Here is a 22031-nt window from a genome sequence, read left to right as displayed (position 1 = left end):
ACCTCTTATCCTTTACAAGACCATAGCAATTACAATTTATTGTGCACTGTTGAGAGTGGCTTTGGTCCTCACAGAAACTCTCCAAAGCTATTATAATCCTCATTCTACAGTTGAGAAAACCGAGACTTAGAGATGAAAACTAATGATGCAGGTCACAAAGCTAGTAAGTGATGGAGCTGGGATCCTAACCCGGGACTGTCTGACCATTAGTGTCATGTTCTTTTCAATACTCTAATTTAGGTGGCTTATGTACATGTGCTTTTAAAAAATAAAATTAAATGTTAATAGCAGAGTTAGAGTGCCATAAAGATCGATATTTGGTCCAACTCTCCTACTGCCCAAGCTCCTTCTATAGATTCCTCAACAAAAGGTTCTAAGCACATGGTCAGAAGCCATCAGTATCACTCAGCTCACTATTTCACAAAACATCCAGTCAAGTTTTGAACAATTCTGATCACGAGAGCTCTGTGTTCTTCCAAATGGTTTTTCCTTTGGTCTTAGTGTGGTTCTGAGGAGCCAAACACAATCACCTAAACTTCTACCTAAGAACTCTGCAGTCGGCCACCATGTCTCCCCCTAGACAATCCTTTCCTGGAAGAGCATGGCATAGTATGAACTTCCCTCAGCATCTTAATAGCCTGATTTAGACCACAGTTCCCTGCAGAATCTCTATGTAGATGCAAGTCCTTATAGTGCATTACAGCTCTGCAACTTGCGTGCCCTCTACAATCAGAGCTCAGTAATTGCCCTGTTGACTGTCTCCTTGCTTACTGGTAACTTACCCGCCCCAGAACTATTACCCCTCTCCTCCTCACCCCCACCCTCCCCACACACGACATTTCTAAATCATCAGGCCAAAGGATCCTAACACTGACACCCTTCCAACCCTTTAAATGGGGGAGCTGTCTCTAGAAAACCCGTTGAGACACACGTTTGGAAGGTGAGTGAAACATAAGGGGGATACTCTCTCTGAGTTTGACAAACAAGTTAAGGGGCAAAGAGAGTGAACCATGACCGCCCGGAGACAGATCCTTTCTCCCCCACTTCCCCACAGCGCTGAGGCAGACAAGAGCTCCCCGCTGATGTGCCCAGGGCAGACAGCGCGCTGGGCGGGTCAGGGACAACGCGCCATGAAGAGGGCGGGTTCCCAGCAGCTGGTTTCCCCGAGTCCGCGGTGGGGCCTTGGGGACGGCACAGCGACGCTAAGGCGCCAGCAGCTGCCTCGCCAGCTGCCCCCGTGCCCGCCCCTCAGACTGGTGCTCAAAGGAAATCAGAGGGCGAAAGAAGCAGGCAAGAGTGTCAGAAGATACCGTAAAGGAGTCCTTATCTAAGTTCTCTAGCTGTTTCTTGCCGGCGGGTGCCTGCGCTTCGTTGTCAATACCATGGACAGCACCCGCGAAACAACTCAGGGGCGCTTGGACGCCGCTGGCTTCTGGCAGGTCTGGCAGCGCTTTGACGCGGAGGGTGAGTAAAACAAGCCACCTGTACAGCCTTGCTGAAAGGACCTAGAGTTTCCTCTTCCCCATACGTCTTTCCCTGCAGAAGAAGTTGTCTTCCAGCGCTGTTAATGCAATATACCTAACGCAGTATACCTAACAGACGTTTGGTATACTGAAGCTGCACTTCTTGATACCTTGTGAAAGTTCAGGGTGGGAGGAGAGACCTGAAACTACACCCCGGCCCCCACCCCCCAACCTGTGTGTGTGTGTGCAGTGATATACCGTATATATAATGACAAATATCATTGTATATATTAGAGGCTTGTGGGCTGACACTCGGGTATCTGAAGTCAGCCCTCTCTGACATTTTTACTCAAATGCTCATTTTTACTCAATGACTTTGTTGTGTAACCCCCAGAGTTACACAACACCCTGTATTCACCCTCTCAAAGAGAGGGTGAATTTTATCAACTTTCAAAAAGACACTACCCTCACTCCCCAAAAAACTATTTGAAAAGAACTAATTGCATTTGCTTTGTCTTCATTAAAAAAGAAACATAAAGAAAATATCTAAAGTGTGTGTTTTAACCTTGCAAACTTACATCTCTTAAATTTTTCCAAGACTGCAAAATCCTTGGGTTAGAGTTTATTCTAAAACTCATGTTTATTTGTGGATTAAAATTCATGTATAAATAGCTTTCCTTTCCCCAATATTTATACAAACCCCAGCACAAAGCATTTACTCTCAAATGTGTATTTGCTATTCACATCCATGTCATCTAGAGGTAGATACTGGCACTTAATTAGAGTTACAGTAGATAGTGTCCATGGGGATTTTATAAATTTGAGACTAAAAACAAACTTAGATGTTAAATGTTAAATACTAAATGTCACATGTTATTCTGTGTAAGTGACTATTATTTATGGATACCTTCTTGCATTTAGAAAAAGGTTACATAGAAGAGAAGGAGCTTGATGCTTTCTTTTACCACATGTTGCTGCAATTTTGTACTGATGTAAGTACTTGTGCCACTAAGCATTAATTTATGTGTCTCTTAGTGAATTATAAAAAGCATCCAACTCTTATGTTGATTTGTACCTATTAATCACATCTGACCTCTTTTCTTCCCTGCATGTAATTTTTCTCCCTCTCCTAGCAGCACAGAGGGATTTAGGTAGGTTTTATGAGGTTCAGCTGTAGCACCTGACATGCTGGTCACTGACTTTTAGTGTGACATTTGTCATCCACTCAGAGATTTTAACTGTAGATTCAAACAACCCTGTTTTGAACGTCTCCTTGGTTATGTCTCTGCTAATGGATTTAAACCTAGAGATAAGGTAGCTTACTTTGTTCAGAAAGGTGGAAAAGATGTTAAGAGCTTTTCAGGCTCTGGGTGTTTAGTGCCTTTGATATTACTTGGATAGCAAACCACAAACAAACCATTCAAAATCATTTTTCATTTTGTCAGAAAGGTTACAAATTTCTTAGGAAATGGCAAACCAGAAAATAATAAACATACCCAGAGCCCAAGTATAAATGTAAACCAATCCATCCAGTGTCCATATCCCTCCCTGATGGTAAATCTGGCCTTGAGAGATGCAGATTACCTTTTGATGAGCCCTGTACCAAAGCAGAGGAAAAATGCACACAGAGACGCACCAGCCTGGGGCTGGGATAACCTGGTAAAGACTCTATCAGGGGATACATGGTAAGAGGAGTAGCTCTGGAGATAGTAGCGTTTAAAATGAATTGTGGCGACAGCTTATCCTCAGCTATAGTTGTTTACATGGAAGAATACTGGAGTGCATCACACTTTCACGTAGGAGCCCAGTGCGGGGAACAAGCAGCTTGGGGACGCTGTTTCTGGGGGAAGGGCAGTCAGCTCAGAATAAGAGAGGCTGCCATCTGCCTCTAACAGCCATACACAGAACTCGTAGTCTCCCCCTCTCGCCCCCAGCCTGTCTGGCTCTCATTTTCCATCTCTCTTCTGATCTCTGTTTCTCTTATGTTTCTGCCCATTTCTGTTTCTCATTCTGTGTTTCATGGGCTCCTCTCCCATCATCTCTTGACTTTCTCTGTGACTTCTCTGTCTCTCATCTCTCTCTCTCAGCTCTATTTCTCATGTCTCTCCATCTGTCTTTGTCCCTCTCCTGTCTCTTTGTTTCTCCTGCTTTCTCTCTTCAGTCTGTTTCTCAAGCTCTCTCATTGTCGCTCCTCTCTTTCCTATCTCTCTTAGCCCTTCATTTCTTTTCTTTTATCAGTTTCTCTCCTCTCCTTTTCTCTTTCCTTCCCTTATCTCTCTGTCTCTCTCTTTCTCTGCTTTGCTGCCACTTAACTACTGTAAATGCAAAGGCTCATGTCATTCCAGAACCCATGGGTCTGACGCCATTTTGTCAAACATGACAGGAGTATTTCAGGAAAACAAAAAGATGAAGGCAAAGCCATTCAAAGTCTTGCAATAAACTGGATGGTGGAAAAAAGTAAACCCCAGAGACTTGGAACTTCACACCTTTTCAGAAGCTCCTTGCTTTAGTGATTTAAAGAAAAGGAGGAGAAAAGTTGCTGTCACTATTGAAACCGAAAGTGTCTAATTTTCAGTCATGGGATGAGGGGTAAGGCTACTCAAACACTGGGGTCTGCTCTAGACTGAGGACACTGCGAGCTGCCTTCTTCTGGGGCTTGGGCTGACTTTAAAGGCATCGTTCCCATTAGTGAGGGAGAAGGTGGATGCCATCTCCCGTAGCTTGGCTGATCTTACCATCACCCCTCCCTCAGATCTGGCCCATGGCCTCACCTTCTCACACATGGGCAGGCATGGTCCTCGGAGGAAAGGAAACAACAAATGACTCACCAGTCTGCTGTGCAACTGTGTTCAGTGCAGGCACTCCTGAGTCCAGAGGCGAAGGGCTTGGAAGGCTTGTAGAGTCCTTAGGCTAGTGAAAATAAAATTTTGGTGTGCTTAAGAATTACCTGTATTTGTTAACATGCAAAGCCCCAGGTCCCACCTCTTAGGTATTTCAGTACATTTGGGGGTCTGTCTGGGGTCTTGCATTTTAAAAGTACCCTGAGTCACACTGCATCTTCTTTCACTCTGTTCCCTCCAGGAACAGTGATTACCTGTCAGACAGGGGACTGTAATATAATTAGGCCAGTCCTGCTGAGTTGTGGCTGTAGCCCCAGGTGCCCCTCCTCAGCACTTGGCAAAGGAGAGAGGTTTTGGAGCCAGGGGATAAGCTGTTTAAACTGTTAATCAGAAATGCTGTCATCTGCCATTGTTTCCTTTCAAAATGCTGAGGCATTACCCCAGGGAATATAGTTACAGGGACCTTCACTGGGCGCTCCACGATACCGGGACAACCATGATTAAGGAGACTGTTCCTAACTCTGGACTTTTTTTCCTGCTGAGAAATGAATAGGCCCTAAGTATGTCCTTAACAAGAAGACACGTCCCTCTCAGCGGAGGGATAATCACCATTTGTGACACCTACTTTTAATCAGTGATGCCCCACTGGGTACAGAAGCAGCAGCAGGGGGGGCCTCCATGACCAGGAAGCCCCTCACCCTGGTGTTTAAGTGTGACAAGCAGTTCATCAGAGGCCTGAATAGCTCTACTTTCCTGCCCTGATTAGCGAGTCACAGAGACCTTGGGGGAAGGAATTTGAAGATTTCTAACAGCAAGCTGCCTGCTAGTCAACCTTGGAGAGCAACCAGCCTGCTTGTAATTACCTGTTCCTCACAGCCTCTGAGGGTCTTGACTTAATGGAACCATCGGCTGCTCTTGCTGCTGTTTCTGTTACCCACTCCCCTCATATCTCTGCCTTTTGTCTTTTCAAATACTCAGAACTGGCCTCTGAACTAGGTCCAGATCTAGCCAGTCTGTTGCATAGCATTGCTTTCTGGGGCTGTGTATGCATTCTTCGCGTACAGATTGTAGCACATCCTGGGCCTGTTTCAATGAGAGATGAATATTCTGCTGGGGCCTAGAGTCTCAGACAAGGTGAGCAGGGTTGGTGCTGATGGGAAATTACAACAGAGGGAGCCCTAGACTCTTTTGCTTTAGGTCCAAGGGATAATCATGGACTTCGGAGTTAGAGGTCTGAGAGGACGGAGGTCAAGTTTCTGTGCCTTCAAACTAAAGGTAGAAGGCCAAGCTGAAATTCAAAGCGAAGACCCACTTTCTTGCGTGATTTCCATTGTGATTTTTCTGTATGATGCACATACACACTCATACAAGCAAACAAACCACACAATCTATGGCGCCAAGACTAAAGAGGCTAATCTCTCGATACTTAGTGGAGTGTCAAATGAGGAAACCTGGTTGGCAGGCATAGTGTAGTAGTATTAGGGAGAATAAATTTAGTATAACTGATCTAGTCTGAAGTCTAGGAATACGGCACTGTTTGGGAGTATCTGAGCCTCTCAGCCCCTACATCAATATTCATTCTCCACTGTTGATTATACATGTCACCTCTCTTTGTAATAACCCTGCAGTCCATTGATGAAGAACAATTTAATGTGTGGAAAAGGTTGTACAAGGAAGGGATATGTGACGTCTTTGGTAGTTCAATGATTATCTATTTGGTTTCCTCTTTAATTATTTTCCCCTAATTATTTTTTTCCTTGGCGAGACCAAGATTAAAAGAATAAACTCTAGCAAACTGGGGACCCGGAAGAGCTGGACTTTTCAAATAGAAAAGAATAAAAAAAACCTCTGAGTTCTTGGGAAGAAAGTTTATACGTTCATTACAACACAATCTTTTGTCACAACCAAATATAGAATGATGTTCAAATTCATTCTATCAACAGTCTAGTCTCTAAGCTTCTCTTCATTCATATTTTAGGAGCTCACTAGCTACATAGTCTTACCTAGTTAGGATTCTGATTAGTGGTTATTTGTTTAAGAAATCTCCATCTCTCTCTCTCTCTCTCTCTCTCTCTCTCTCTCGTGCAACTTGGTGGGATCACTTTCAATGGCTAAGTAACTTACTTTCCAGGTTAGACTAACATAATTATCAGGCTATATACTCTGAATATTTGATATCCTAACTACATTTTTGGAATCTCAGTGGCTTTAATGTGGTTCTGTCTGGTCCACTGTAGGATGTAGTCATGGAAGAAAATGTGCAGAAGATGAAACAACAATTTATGTCTGCCCACAATGTCTCTAAAGACGGTCGCATACAGATGGAAGAGGTACCTTTTATGACTGTAACTTTCTTGACTCTACCTTCTTGGGCTATAATTTTCTCTGAAGGATAATGAAAGTTTTACATTTGATTGGAAAATTAGAACCCTCTGCAAGGCAGCTGGGTTACATAACATTTCTGAAGTACTCACTTTTCCTTTTTCATCAGCTTAATAACAAAGAGTATATGATGCTTCCATCATTTTATTTAGGTCAATCAATATTTATACTTATTTTATAATTGGGGAATTGATATGCTGGAGGCTTTTCAGTTACTTGATCTAATATTTGTCTCTTTCCACAGTGTCCTGTTCAAATTCAACCTTGACATAAGGGAAAACGTACTGACAATAAATGAGTTTAAACTTCAGTATCAGTTCCCAATGGAGATTGGAAAGATCTGTCTGTGAACATCATTAAAAACAAAACAGAGAGCAGCCGCCTCTACTTCAACTCAACCCACACTTATTAAGTACCTACTAAAGCAAGGAACTGTGTTAGGCATGCAGTGCCAGGCATAGTCTATCTTTAACCTGATAATTTTTCCTTCCAGTTACAAAAAGGTTTACAGTTTAGAAAGGATTTCCACACATATTATGTTACTTTATCCCCACAGTAGCTATAGAAAATGGGCATGGAACATTATCTCTATTTTACTGATGAGGAAACTAAGTTACTTTCCTAGCATCGTATGGCCAGTAAGTGGCACTGGTTTAAGTTGTAACACACTTATAGGTATGAATCTATACAGGTGTATTCTATAGAGTTATAAATCCATACATAAAAATGAGCTGCTATGAAAGTAAGATATTAATTTCATAGACAAAAGTGCCTGCTAGACATATTACCTGAAATCTGAAGAGCTAGTCTCTTAATGCTGTTGTACTTAGTCAATATTGTTGGTGAAAACAGTAATTTTTCTTCAGAAAGTTATGATAATAAGGCAAGATTATGTCTTCTTATAAAAAATAGACATGTTCACAGCAGGGGGCTGCCTTTTCAGAAAACTACTAAGCTAAACTCCAGATTTATGAGTGTAGCTGTTTCCAAAGTTTTCACTAAAAGGCAAAAATTATTTATATAACCAATAATAATTGCATTATAATTGATGTAAACATATCAGTGTATTGATTAATGGAAAAGTAATTGTAAGCATCAAGCTAAAAATACCAAAGTATTCATAATTACATGTTCACGGTTGCATTCTCCAGCCCACAGAACGGAGCATAGCGTATAGTGGCGCTCAACAAATATTTGTTAACTTAATAATAAATGAATGAAACATGGTAAATAATGAAAAACTATGCCATTATCTTACCAATTACTGGTAGACCTTCCTGAAGCAACTGGGAACTTGGCTAAAACTTTGACATCCATGCCAACCAACCTGTCATGGAGTCCTGCCAATGAGCATAACTGAGGTTGTTTGCAGAGAAGCTGATGGTATAGGACTGCTTTGGTCCCCTTAAAACCTCATGAGTCTGTGAGTGTAAAGAGTAGCAAGGTCTCTCCTACTGCCTCCTGCTATACCGCTGGCCATTTCGCGTACTCCAATTACAGGTACTTGTGACATAAAATCAGCTCACCTGCACACATTTTAGATATTTTAGCACAAAACAAAATGGGAAAGGAGTCACATCTAAGAGCCAAAGTGAAGCTTGGGGATGATCTGTGTACTTGATTTGTCCAGGGCTCCTCTGTGCCACTCTGGTCAAACTGAAGACAGAGTGCGTTCTAAAGACTTAGGGCTGGTGAATTACATTTTAATTTGGTTTCTTAGCCTGTGCCACCCCATGCGAAAACACACTCAGTCCTGAAGAGCAGTTCTCAGCTGACCTTGTGTGGGTGGGTAGGAAAAACACAAAGTCAACAGGTAATATATGAAACCTTGGCCAAGTGACTTCATCTCTCTGAGCCTCAAGTTCATCATCTTCATCCACAGAGAAGTTACCACTGACTAAATTTTTAATAGGTACCAGGGACTTTGCTAAACAGTTTATAAACAGTGCCTCACCTGACTTTTAGTCTTCACATAAGCACCAGGATATAAATATTATTATCTCCATTTTACAAATGAGGAAATTGAGGCACAGAGGTATCAATTAAATTGTCCAAGATCAAATAATAGGTGAATACAGAGAAGGAATTTGGATCCACACTAAAGCCAACCACATACTGCATTGTGCTGCGTCCCATTAGTATTAAAATGCCAATACTTATACTTACCTGAAGGACTGGTGTGAGAATTTAATGAGATGATAAATGAAAAGTACATTGCCAGTGCCTGCCATGGAGTAGGTATGCAATATATGACAGCTGTTATTAACACGATGTGCCCTTGAGCTGACCTACATCCAACTAGAGAATATGAATGGGAGCGTGGGCTAATCATTCCTACAACCTAGCAGAAGCATTTGCTCTGGACTTCCTCTGTAGCATTGAACAAGATGCTGGGAGAACTATGGCTATAGAAGAAATGGCCACTGTTTATGGGGGACAATTCAGAAAGAAGACAGTACACACTGAAATACCATAGGTTTGGCAAAGAACCCAGCCAAACATGCCTATGAGCTGAAACAAGTGTTACCGTCACATAGGGGAAGAACATGTTACCTTTGTTCATGGGAGCAAGGGAAGTAAATCAATAGAACTGGTGCTCATATAGACAGCTGGACGGTTAAATTTACCACAAGTGAACCAACTTTTAAAGTATCAATATAGATGCTAATAATATAAAAGAATATAAACCATAGCCAACTCAAGAATCAAGCCAGACAGCAATCATTCCTGCTTTTGTGTTCGGCACCGAAGTGATCTGTATACACAACATCTCACCAGCACAGCATAGGGGTTAAAAGTGTGGGCTTAGTTGAAGTCCTGACTCCACCACTTACTAACTACATAATGATGGCAAGTTCCTTATCTCTGTGTAGCCCAGTTTCCTTAACTAATAAATAATAATAATGATGTGTTATGCACCCTATAGGTTGTTAGGATTAAATGAGTTAGCATATATAAGCATTTAGAACAATTCATGGCACATATAAAAATTACTGGGTATTTTTATTTTCTACTATAATTATAGAGTTGTTAATATAAAATTGGAGACTCTCAGAATAAGGTCTGGAACATTTTACGCACTAACACATTTATTATTAAATAATAATAAAGATGATTATTATTATTTTGGATTGTAAGCTCATGGAAGACAGATACTCACAGTGTTTCATACCTAGAAGGGTGCAATACTTCTTGAAAGAATCAATGAATCCAAAATGACAATCAAGGGCACGGAACTACGTGTTGGGCTCTCCATCCTGAGAGATCCAAGCCCTTCTGCCCTCTAATATGTTCCTTGATGCCTTTTACCCACGGAGCCCTGGCCAGTGTCACCAGCTGCTATCTCTCCCTTTTCCTTTAGCTTGCCTGCATGTTCTTGTCTGAGGATGAAAACTTTCTTCTGCTCTTTCGCCGGGAAACCCCCTTGGACAGCAGTGTGGAGTTTATGCAGGTAAGCGTTTGGTTGTGTCTCTATGGAGGGTGAGGCCAGGATCCCAGCCACCTGCTGTGGTTGCCACCACTCCTGCCCAGTCCCCAAGGGACGGCTGCCCACAGAGGACAAGACCAAGCAAAGAAGCCCTTGTGTCGAGCCTGGCCCCAAGCCCCAATGTGCTCTCTCAGTGTGCTGGCCCGGGCTGCCCCCGAGCTGACAAACTCCTTAGCCTGGGCTAGAGGAAGGCTTAGACGAGGGGCCCGGCAGGCACCTGAGGCATGTAATGGGAGGGTAGGGTGGGGGCCGTGGAGCCTGGAGAGCACATGCCCATCAAGAGCCCAGAGTCCTGTGAGCTCCAGCCAACTGCTGCCTTCTGGGAATGCAGCCTAGGCATCTAGACTCTATGGGAAATTACTTATTATTAAATGTTGGCAACTAATTCTAGTTTTGATGGCACAGTATGGTCAAAATATAACTTATTAGAGGGCTGATGCAGCCAGCAGGCATCTCTTTGCAATCATTGTGCCAGAATAAAAACAAAAGGCAGAATCAATGGCTCCTCTTATCTCCTCTTTCAGCCTCTAGGTGTTACTGTCTGTGGGTGAAAAAAGACCAGGGAAGGCAGAGCAGGGTGTCTTCAAGGCCAGAGCGGCAGATTCAAGACAGCTCCTGCACCCAGGGCCCCATTCCTGAAAGACTTACCAGGTCCCCACTTAGGAGATAATAACTTAGCACCCTTGTGCACTACTTTATTTATCTTCTGGCCAAGTGGAAGTTATGAGAAATGGAGCAAGCACTTGCATAGACAATTCACAGAAGAAATATGAATAGACAATTGATATACAACAGCAACCAAAGAAATGCAAATTAGAAACAACTAACTTTTCCAAAGTGGTAAAGATTTTAAGAGGATCAACAAAAAGATACAGCGCTGGCAAGCAAGCACTGAGACTGTGGCTCGTGCTCTCCGGGCAGGCACGCACACTGGGATAATTTTATGGAAAGCGATTTTGCAAAAATGTAATCAGGATTCTTTAAAATTTCATAATCCAGAGTTAATTTAAAAAAATCTTTACCCTTTGACTTAATAATTCTACTTCTCCAAGCATCTATGTTAAGGATATAATCAGAGATGCAGACAAGTTTTCTACACAATGATGTACATTAAATATTTCTGTTACTTAGTATAGTTAAAACTGATAACAACATAAATGCTTAACAATGAAAGAAAAATTAGGTAAATTATGATACATTCATACAATTCATTCATTCCACAAATACTTATGTGCCCCTGCAGTATGCCAGAAACTGCTCTAGGCCCTGGAGATTCATGAGAGAAAAACCCCATTGTGGAACTTTATGCATCACTGAAAATCAAGTTTTCAAAGACTATCTAATGACAAGAAGGAAATGCGTTATGGTGTTAAGAAACAAAATTGTATATGCATTATGATCTTAACTTTGCTTAAAAAATTATTTACCCTAACACCCACGTAAATAAGACAACGGGTAAATACACACTAGATAAATATTGGGTTTTTTTAGGGGTAAGATTTTGGATAATCTTTATGTTCTCTGTACTTTTGTATTTTCCAATTGTGTAGAATCATTGTTCTATTATTTACAGATTATTTTAAATGACATTTTCAAAATAATTTTAATTGTGTTTAAGAATGCTCACAGAAAATTTTAAATGAAAATAGTAGACTACCCAAGTGTGTAGGCCATATGACTTCCCCTTCATTTGTCACATATATAATAGAAACACAATGAAAAGGAAACACATAGAAATGACAAGTGACTATCTTGGGGTAGGAATTTCAGAAGATTGTAGTGTTTTTTATTTCAGTATTTTGCACAATAAATATGATTTGCTTTTATAATCAGCAGAAAGTATTAAAATGTTATGCCTATGTAGGCTTGAATAATCTTGAGAAATGGGAAAAAGAAAGGTTCCATAATGCCATTTCCATCTTTTAAAAAAAAAAAAACTTTCTCCATTTTTCCTCCCTCCCTTCTAGTTTGTCAATTTCTTCTGTAAAGAAGTGCTTTCTCTTTCTCTACCCAATTAAAGAAAATATTTTGGATTCTTGAATTCTTTATTTTTAAATTAGTTATAACCTATGTACTCTCCTATATATTTTAAGAAATCCTACCTTAATGTCTTTATATTCCCCCTGAACTACAGGACCTTAAGACACTTTAACTATCAGCTCACTTGCCATTATTGTCCAGAATATTAGTTCTATCTTGTTTTCGTTAATCCCACAAATTTTACGTTAACAAGATATGTTTCCATTTGCCCACATGTTTCCCATTGTGTTTGTACATCATTCCTTCTTCATCTTAGATTTTCCTCCTTTGTGTTCTTCCTTCCTGGAGTATATCCTTTACCAAGAGACTGTTGGTAATAAATTCTGTTTTTGTTTGCCTGGAAACCTCTTTATTTTGCTTTTATTCTTTAAAGACAGGCATATATAGTAGTCACATAAAGATCTTTGGCCCACCAATAGCTCAGGTGCAGTAAAACTGTAAGATCATTTAGATGGAAACTGTTTGGGGAACAGCATAAAAAAGCAGGTAAAAATGTTTTTGTTATTTGAAATTCTCATTCTTAGTTCTGGTATAGTCACACCATTAAAGTTAGGATATAAATCACATTTAACCAGTTGATTTTCTAAGCCTGGTTAGATTCAGGCAGAAACGTTGGTGACAGGGACTGAAAGGGGCAATGTTTCTGAACACTTCTCACTAAATATCAGCATCTCCTACTATCCCTGCAGGATATTCAGGCAGGACCCTAGCTGTGATCTAGAATTAAGGTCCCTGCAGTTGATGACTCAGGTAACCCATTCCACATCAATGAAACATCTGTCAATTAAAAAAAATACTTAATGCTACTTTTTCATTCTGTATAGGAGTTAGGGAACTTGTTAACTTGTGAGGCTTGGATATGGAAAAAATCAGAGGTGGTCAAAATCACACCATTTACTAAAGAAAGCAGTTCAATGTTTCCTTAAAAATATTCAGCTGTTCTGTCTTCCAGTTTAAGTAACTGTATCTTCAGCTGGATGAATGCTGTTTTTTGTGGGGTTTTTTGGCCACACTGCACAGCATGTGGGATCTTAGTTCCCTGACCAGATATCGAACCCGAGCCACCTGCATTGGCAGCGCAGAGTCTTAACCACTGGACTGCCAGGGAAGTCCCATGAATGCTGTTCTTAAACCAATGAAAGGGTTGGCTTGCTACTGGGAATTATCAGAGATGTTTTATTCCCTTTACCTGGAGCCAAGACCACAAAGGCAAGATTCCTTAGGGGCCCTTTCTGCCGTGCAATTTATTTTGGGGAAGTTCACCTTTGCATTACGGTTATTGCTGTTCGGGGTTTTAGTCTTATGTAGATGCCTCAGTTTGACTTCCCACCTTGGGTAGCCCCAGGATTTGTCTCCTGTCTACCTTGTGTGCAGTTTCCTGATAAAGCTACAGGCTAAGTTATCAGAGATCAGTAGATGTACCTAGGACAGACTTTGGTTTCTGTCATGCATTTTGTGCTTTCCTATCATGTCAGACCTCTTAGAAGTCCCCTCACTTTCTTGCCAGCTGAGCTATGTATTTAAAGAGTTGTTTTTTAGAGTACTCTGCATTTTTAGGAATTTAGTACAAAGAAGATTTCATAGTTTGCCATATTGCCTCCCACTGAAGGCCATCCCTTGATATCTTTCCATTTTGAACTTTCCATAGCTCCCTTTCAGTGAGTGCACTGTGGTCCTCCTAAGTGGCTCTAAGTGAATGCAGTGAGTCATTTCTAGTGAGTTCTGCCCAAACAATAGCTGTCACCAAAGAAAGCCTAAAATTCTCCATGCAAAGTCTTAGTTGCACCCAGTTAAGTACTGTTATCAGATGCTGAACCATAGTAGACAGCAGCATAAGTTGACCCCAAATTATTTGAGGATAAATGGATTAATGGCTTTTGTGTATTTCAGATTTGGCGCAAATATGATGCTGACAGCAGTGGCTTTATATCAGCTGCTGAGCTTCGTGTAAGTGTTGCCGGGAGCTGTGTCTGGGTGAAGGGCAGGTTTGCTCATCGCTGGGAATTTGATATATGTGCATCATGAGTTTGATTTCTGTGTTTCCAAGAAACATGGATATGAATATGTTACTTAAAAAAACTGATTCGTGTTTAGAAGGTTTAGAAACTGTATGTTGGATTTATTGCTTGCTAAAAGCATTTCAGTTCCTTCCTAAAACAAACGAACCACAATTCTTAAAATACAGCCTCTTGAGATTTTTAGGTTTATTTGCTCACTAGATAAAATGCAGCTCTTCTCTTGATGTCACAGAACTTCCTCCGAGACCTCTTCCGCCACCACAAGAAGGCCATTTCTGAGGCTAAGCTGGAAGAATATACTGGCACCATGGTGAGTAACCGAGCAATGCGATCTCCATGAGGACAGCTTCTCCGCTGCCTCCTCACGGCCCAGAAACATTGTCTGGTACAGTGGACGATTCTACTCATTTAGCAAGTTGATTTAGAGCAATTGGGAATCAGATAGATGGGAGATGTGTGTCCCACCTCTGCCATCTTTAGCCATGGCCTTGAGAAACTGTCCAGCCTCTCAACTTTATTTACTTCATCTGAAAAATGGAGATTAATAGTATCTAGTTACTGAGAGGGCAAGTGAGTGGACGCATATGAAGCACTTTGCAGAGCATCACGGAAATAAGAAATGTTCAGTACATGTGAGCTCTTCCTGTAGTGGTTGTTGTGGTCCTTGTTGTCATTATTTCACTTGCCCCTCATACCATCATGTGACCCCAGGACTATTTCAGCATCAAAGCTCCCTGGAAAACGGTGAAGTAGGAGAAGCTGCCTTTGGTGAACTCATCCTCATATTCTGTTTCAGTTCCTAACTTGATGCTTTTCTCCCAGTGCTAATCAACAATCTGTATTGAATTGGATCTGGCTTCTCTACCATTTGTCTCCCCCCGAGCCCCTTCCCATCCCCAGATGTGTGTTTCATTCCAATCAAACTCTGTAGGTTTCGTAATTAACAAGCAAGGAAATTGCTGGTAAAGGTTTAATTACTTGTGCAATTGCTACACTTATTATAGAAAGAGTTCTTGAGTAGACACATCTTACTGAACCTTCTGGTGAACAGCCACGGAAGCATATCACTGAGAAGAGTTTTATGGATCCCTGTTAAAATGTGTACCACTAGGTTCATCTATTTAGGCCTTTAATTGATGTTTCCGAATACTGTATTAATTCTAACGACTCCTCTATAGCACTGGCATTGTTCCTGCTATTTTGTACATCTGATGATTGAGGCTTGGAAAGGGTAAGTAACTAAGTCACCACCAAGTTGAATCCCTAGACTTGTTTTATAAAAATCAGATTAACTGGGAAATGTTAAGTTGCCTAGCCTAAGGCACCAGTTAAACTGGATGTTGGGCTCTCCTGGCTTTCAACCCTGCATCCTCCTGGCTCTCACTCTGTACTCTGACTACTCCGAACGCTGCTTCCAGCCAAGGGCATCAGCCCCGGGAAGGAAGAATGTGCTCTTGACCATGATACCTTGTAAATGGGCTGGACAGGAGCAAAGCTGATGCCAAGGACAGAATCACACCCCAGGCCAGGATCTCAATCAAGGAAATTAGCTGGCTTCTTACTATGTTGACTTGTTGTAATAGCATGCAAAACGCTGTTTGAAATCCTGAGTAAATAGGTACTTAGCACTAAAGAGTGACATGGGAAATCCCTGAGAAGCAGGAAGCAGGTTCCCAGCTACAGGAATATCTCTAGTTTCCTTTTGATCTAAATTCCAGTGAAACCCTTTAATAGAATGAATAATCTGAAAAAGGAAATTAGACTGAAACTGCCTGGGGGAGAGAATAACAAGGAGATTATTCTTCCAGTTGGGCATTTTTTTCAACATTGATTTAACAATGTTAGCACTGGCTGTTGTTATCTTGATTTCATTAATGTTTAAAACAGGCCCTACACAATGAAATGCTTGCATTTAGAATCTCCAGCATGTTTCCAGTATTTCTTTGAATACCTTTCACTCTGAGGGGCTTCCCTCCACCTCCAACTAGAATACTAAGCCACTGCTTTCTGACTTTTTAACATAGCTTGGCTATTTTTTCCTTACTTTTCTCCACCTGGTTCTCACTCATCCTTCAAGATTTAGTTAGACGTCATCTTGCCCTAGCAGATCTTCCATAACCTTCTTCTATAGTGGATCCAAGTGCCTCTCCTCTGTGTCCCTATAGTATCTTGTGTATTTCACTGTCTTAACATCATAGTCATCCATTTAATTCATTCCACAAATATTCCTCAAATACCTGCTATGCCTCAGGCACTATTCTAGTCATCAAGGATTCAGCAGTGGGTGAAATAGACAAAGGAGAGACTGACACTAACAATAAGCACAATAAATAATAAATTACATTGCCTGATAGAGGGTAATAGCGTTATGGAAAAAATTGAAAAGTAGACCAGGCAGTGCCAGCAGGGCAGCTAGGATGGGAGTTTGGGGAGGTGTAATTTTCAACAGGGTGGTCAGGGGAGGCCCTTCAAGAAGACGGAACATGAGAAAGGACCAAAGGTGCAGCAAGCAGAGTCCCTGGGTCAGGGGTGTGCCTGGGATTTCCAGAACAGGAAGAGACCTGTGTGGCTGGAGCAGAGTAAGCAAGGATGAGATGTAGGCCAGACCAGGTTGGGCTTTTGGGGCCACTGTGAGAACTTGGGGATTTAGTTGGAGGGAGATGGAGAGCCACTGGAGGATTTGAAGCAGAGGATGCCATGATCTGGCTGCTGTGTTGAGAAGAGCCCGAAATGGGCAAGGAGGGAATCAGGAAGACCTGTTAAGAGGCCATTGCTCCGTCCAGGTGAGAGAGGATGGCAGCTTGGACCAGGGTCAGGTAGCAGAAGAGATGAGAACTAGATCTGTCTGAAGACGGAATCAGTAGGATTTCCTGATGAAGCAGCTGGGAGTCAAGGATGACGCTGACACTGTTTATGGATCTTGTACTCCACTAGGCTGTGATTCCTCAAGGGCAAGATGGCATCTTACCTTTGTGTTCTCAGCCCTCCCATGGAGCCTGGCACACAGTGGGCTACTTAATGCGAATTGTCTGAACTGAATTTTCAGTTATTACCTCATAAACAGCTATGAATAAACCCTAACAATATGAGTAAAATTTGCCCTTGGGACCCTCCCGCCTCCATTGTCTGTGTTCCTTGGGACCCTCCAGCTCCCTCTTGACTCTTGATCCCTCTTGAGGTGCCTCGCATACTGCATAATGCACATCGCAGCATTTTGCACAGACCCAGCTTTCCTCAAGCAGTGCTTCATGTTCCGAAATTCTCCTTTTTCTCTTTCCTTGTTTAAAACCAGACCCTCCAGGGCAGAACCAGAAAGGGAGCCTGGAATTGCTGAGCTCCCTCCTTATGTCTCTCACTGGGGCCCTTCATCACAAAGAGTCACCCAGAAGGATCCCAACCAGGCAGTGGGTAGGAGCCGTGCTGAGCCCAGGGGACAGAGACAGACAGGGAGATGGGAGCCCCGAGCTGATGATGGGAGGTATAGGAGGGACAGGAATGAGGGCTAGAGCTGGAGGCATGGAGACAGAACAGAGCAAATCCAGAAGGGACAGTCAGAGCAGGGTGAGCCTAGTATATGCCCCTGTGGATTCACAAGTCACGTCACTCTGCTCCTTTTCTTAAGCTGGGTCTGAGATGGTTTTTCTGGGCTGAAAGGTAGGGTCTCAAAGTGACCGAGAATATCCCCTCCCTCACCAAAACCCCACTCTCTTAATGCTGCTCTCTCAGGTTAGAATGCTCTAGTAAACTAGATCATACAAAGATGTGAGCTCGTTCCTTCAACAAATATTTAGGGAGAACCTACCAAGGAAGATACGGTCTCTGACCTTATGGAGTCTTCCAACTGGGAGGAAATTTGGTAAGAATGGGAAAGGGAGCAAACATTCCCTCTGGTCCCTCCCTTTCATCCCCAGTGTGTGTATCACTGCCCTAGAGTATTGACCCATAAGTAGGAATTGAGTTCAATTTTCCTTTCAGCCCTTAAATACAGCAATTTCACCTTGAGATCCAATTAAAAGATTCTTGAACAGTTTTCTGGATTTTAAAAAAAATAAGATGGACTGCAATGAAGCAGCAATTCTAGAGCTTCAGCAAAGGCAGGACAAGAAAAGGTAGGTGGACAAAGGGGAAAGGCCAGGAGAGGGATAAATTAGGAACTTGGGATTAACAGATACACACTACTATATATAAAATAGATAAACAACAAGGACCTACTGTATAGCACAGGGAACTATATTTAATATCTTGTAATAACCTATAATGGAAAAGAATCTGAAAAATATATATATACACACATATATGTATAACTGAATCACTTTGCTATATACCTGAAACATTGTAAATCAACTATACTTCAATTTAAAAAAAAAGGTAGGTGAAAAGAATTAAAGTTAAATTTTTTAAAAGATGTCTTCTTAACAGAGTACACACAGTACTTTATTTTCATTGAAACGTAGCCAGTGTTTGTTCTAGTATTAAATATTTTAATCCTAATAATTGAGAGTTCCTTCTGTGCTGGGCCCTGTGTGAAGCACTTTTCAAGCATCTTATTTGATTCTCACATGAACCTTATGAAATAAGTATTTTTAAACCTCTATTTTGTAAATGAAAAAACTGAGGATTACAGGTCAGAGATGATAAGGATGGAGTGGAAATTCAGACCCAAATCCATCTTCAAACTGTATTCAAACCGTAACATTCGCGTCTGAAAGTCTAAATGTCAAATTATTAAAATGAAAACTTTCAAAAGAGGGAGGGCTGAGCTCTATGAGAGATCAAGAAGAGATACAAATCCCTATGAATAAAGTGAAGAGCAAGGTGAGGGCAAAGCCATGTTAGGAGATTAGGATTCTCTTAGTATTTTTAAAGATAAGATAATACAGGAGCTCTGACAGCCACAACAGAATTTATTACCCAGAAAGATGGATTTTTCTCCTCCTGAAGTCCCTAAATACTCCTAAGAATTGACAACTTCTTAAACACCAAAAAGGACACAAATGAATGAAAGAAACAAGAAAGGGTTCCACAAAATTGTTCTGGAGAAAAGAGGAACACTGATTAAACTGGGGAAGGGAGAAAGAGAAGAAGAGTGAATTGTGGCCGCATAAAGCCCCAGGGGTCACCTCAGCCAAACATCCCATTATAAGGGGCAGGACAGGCAGGGAGGAGAAATGTAGACTGCTTAGAAAGTCGGTACTGGGCTGAAAAGGGATTCTGCACATCACGCATCAGCCCCGCAGCCCTAGTTGCCCAGAGCTCTTTTCTTCACAGCTCTACAGTTTACATTTAAGAAACCTCAGGCTGGCAGCTCTTACGATGGAATGCCCTGAGCTGAAGAAAACCTATGAAATGAAAAAAGAAATGGCAATGTACACTTTTGATGGCTTTGAGCTTGGACCCAGAAGCTTAGAGTCCTGTGAAGGAGTTGAGGGGAATCCGAGTGGTCTTAGCCAACTTTTGAGTATCTAGAGGTTGAGAAATGACAGTTGACCAAGACTGTCCTGTTTCTCCTGTTATATGTGTCTGTTTCATTGCTAGAACCCTGTGGCTCTTCTGCTCATGTGTGCTGCAGTTAAGTATTCATTTTTGCTCTAAATTGTCCCATGAAGGCCCATGATCAATTAAACTCCAGGCAGCCCCTCACTGGTTCTTTATGTGCTGGGGTGATACGTAAGTGTTGAGGAATCTAGTGAAAGAGTTTCCACCCAAGGATCTGAGTTTGCCCTGAAGACTAGATGAGTTTAATGAGATTTTGGCCCATCCATTTCATTTTTCTTTCTTAAATTGTAAAGGCGACTTATACTTTTCCAATGAACAGATATGGGAACTGGACTACAGTTTTGTGGGTTTTTTAAAAGACTCTTTACATTTCCTTAGAGACTTTTGGGTATACTGACTTTTAGAAACTCAACATTCTGAAAAAAAACTTCTAGGATCTGAGCTCTAAGTGATACACCAAGTGTGAAATCACTTTACTGCTGCTTTAATGGCTTTTTAATGAGCAATGGACACAGTCACAGCAACATTGCATTAAAGATTTGGTTCTGAGGTTTAGCATCAAATGCTTTACTTAAGAGATGTAACCTACTAATGAATTCAAATTGACCCAAATAAGGATTGGCACACTTGAAAGCTGTCTGAAACGTAACAATCAACAAGTCAAGGCAGAACATCCAATCAGAAGAGAAAAGTTGAGGTCTGCAGACCTTGTCTCATCTAAACTCGTAATTAATGTTCTGTACAAGGAAGGAAACTATTAACAAAATCCAATTATGACATCTAATTAAGAGATGCTGCCAACACCTGGCAGGGGGAAAGATTAGCTGTCTGAGTAGAATATTATTTGGTAATACTGAGCTTTGTAAAATGTAAGCTAATACATGTGGGAGATATTAAGCTCATGTACCTAATTAGAGCATGGAACTTGAACTACTGTAAAACAATAAATTAAAATCTGAGAATGTGGCAGGCAAAGAGAATACCCCCATCCTCTACCCTGGTCCCAGCTCTCATCCTTCATGCCTGGATTAAAACACCTGACTTCCTAGCTGCTTCCTTCCCCCTAGGTCTCTGATCCAGGCCAATCTGAGACATGTCTGTGCTTTTTTTTTTTTTTTTAATTTAATTTTTATTGGAGTCTAGTTGATTTACAATGCTGTGTTAGTTTCAGGTGTACATCAAAGTGAATCAGTTGTACATATACATATATCCACTCTTTTTTTAGATTCTTTTCCCATATAGGCCATTACAGAGTATTGAGTAGAGTTCCCTGTGCTATATAGTAGGTTCTTATTAGTTATCTATTTTATATATAGTAGTGTGTATATGTCAGTCCCAATCTCCCAATTTATCCCCCCCTCCGCCACCAGGTTGTCTTGAAATCTCTTCTATTCCACGTCCACCCTCACTCTACTGTTGATCTCAACCAGTCTGATGGTTTTGAATACTAACTAAAGGTGACTGCCTCCAATTTATAGCTCTGACTCAGAGCACTTCTCTGAGCTGCCTGCATATACTTGGATGTGTGTCTCCACTTGGATGTGTGTCTCCACTTTGATGCCCAATAAGCCTCTCAAACGTAGCATGTCCAAAACTGACATTCTGACCTTCCCCCCCAGTCCTGTTCCATTGGTGATCTTCCTCAGCCCAGTGAATGTGAACTATACCTTTCAAGTTGCCCCTCCTTCAAGATTTGTCTGAAGTCCCATCTCCTCTCTCAGTGTTCTTCAATATTCTAACACATTGTTCTGTTTCTTTGACTCAGTGGTCATGGAGATAATGCTGAATCTTATTTCAGATATTCATTTTTGCCTCTCCAATTACATTGTAAGCTCCTAAAAGCCTGTACCACCTTAATGATATTTGAGAATCTCTCACAGTGCCTCACATGTTGTTAGACACATGGTAATTATTCAACACACAATTGTTGATTCAGTAATATGGGGGGGGGCCCTCTAAATCCTTTTTGAGATTGTGTATGGCAACAATTGCCAGACTTTTTAAGAATGAGGAACTCTTTTTAAGTAAAAAAAAAATGATAACCGATAAGGAGTGACTTCTAAGAATACTGCTTAATGAAAAAAAGCAAGTTGCAAAATAATACATAGAATGTGGTCCTATTTGTCCAAAAAATAAAGATGGACATATTAAAATGTTTAAAAAGTTTCTGGAAGGACACACAGTCCTGTGAATGGTAGTTACCTTTACAACAGGGACGGGAAGGACTTATACTTTGTACTCTTCACTCTGCTGAACTATCTGCATAATTTTGACCTTGCACTGCATCTCAAATTATCATTTAGCA

General features: G+C 41.3%; 1 protein-coding gene across 1 annotated transcript in view; it reads left to right on the top strand.

The window, feature by feature from the left end:
- The first annotated feature begins 1382 nt into the window (after window positions 1–1382).
- Window positions 1383–22031, top strand: part of SCGN (secretagogin, EF-hand calcium binding protein) — a 44260-nt gene continuing 23611 nt past the window's right edge. The window contains exons 1-6 of the mRNA XM_007186293.2: window positions 1383–1464; window positions 2385–2455; window positions 6541–6633; window positions 10047–10136; window positions 14103–14159; window positions 14463–14540. Coding sequence (XP_007186355.2) covers window positions 1383–1464; window positions 2385–2455; window positions 6541–6633; window positions 10047–10136; window positions 14103–14159; window positions 14463–14540 — 471 coding nt within the window. The remainder of the gene's footprint in view (window positions 1465–2384; window positions 2456–6540; window positions 6634–10046; window positions 10137–14102; window positions 14160–14462; window positions 14541–22031) is intronic.

The sequence above is a fragment of the Balaenoptera acutorostrata genome, chromosome 10 (genome assembly GCF_949987535.1).
Source record: "Balaenoptera acutorostrata chromosome 10, mBalAcu1.1, whole genome shotgun sequence".
NCBI classification, from domain to species: Eukaryota; Metazoa; Chordata; class Mammalia; order Artiodactyla; family Balaenopteridae; genus Balaenoptera; species Balaenoptera acutorostrata.
This window is presented reverse-complemented; position numbering and strand designations above follow the sequence as displayed.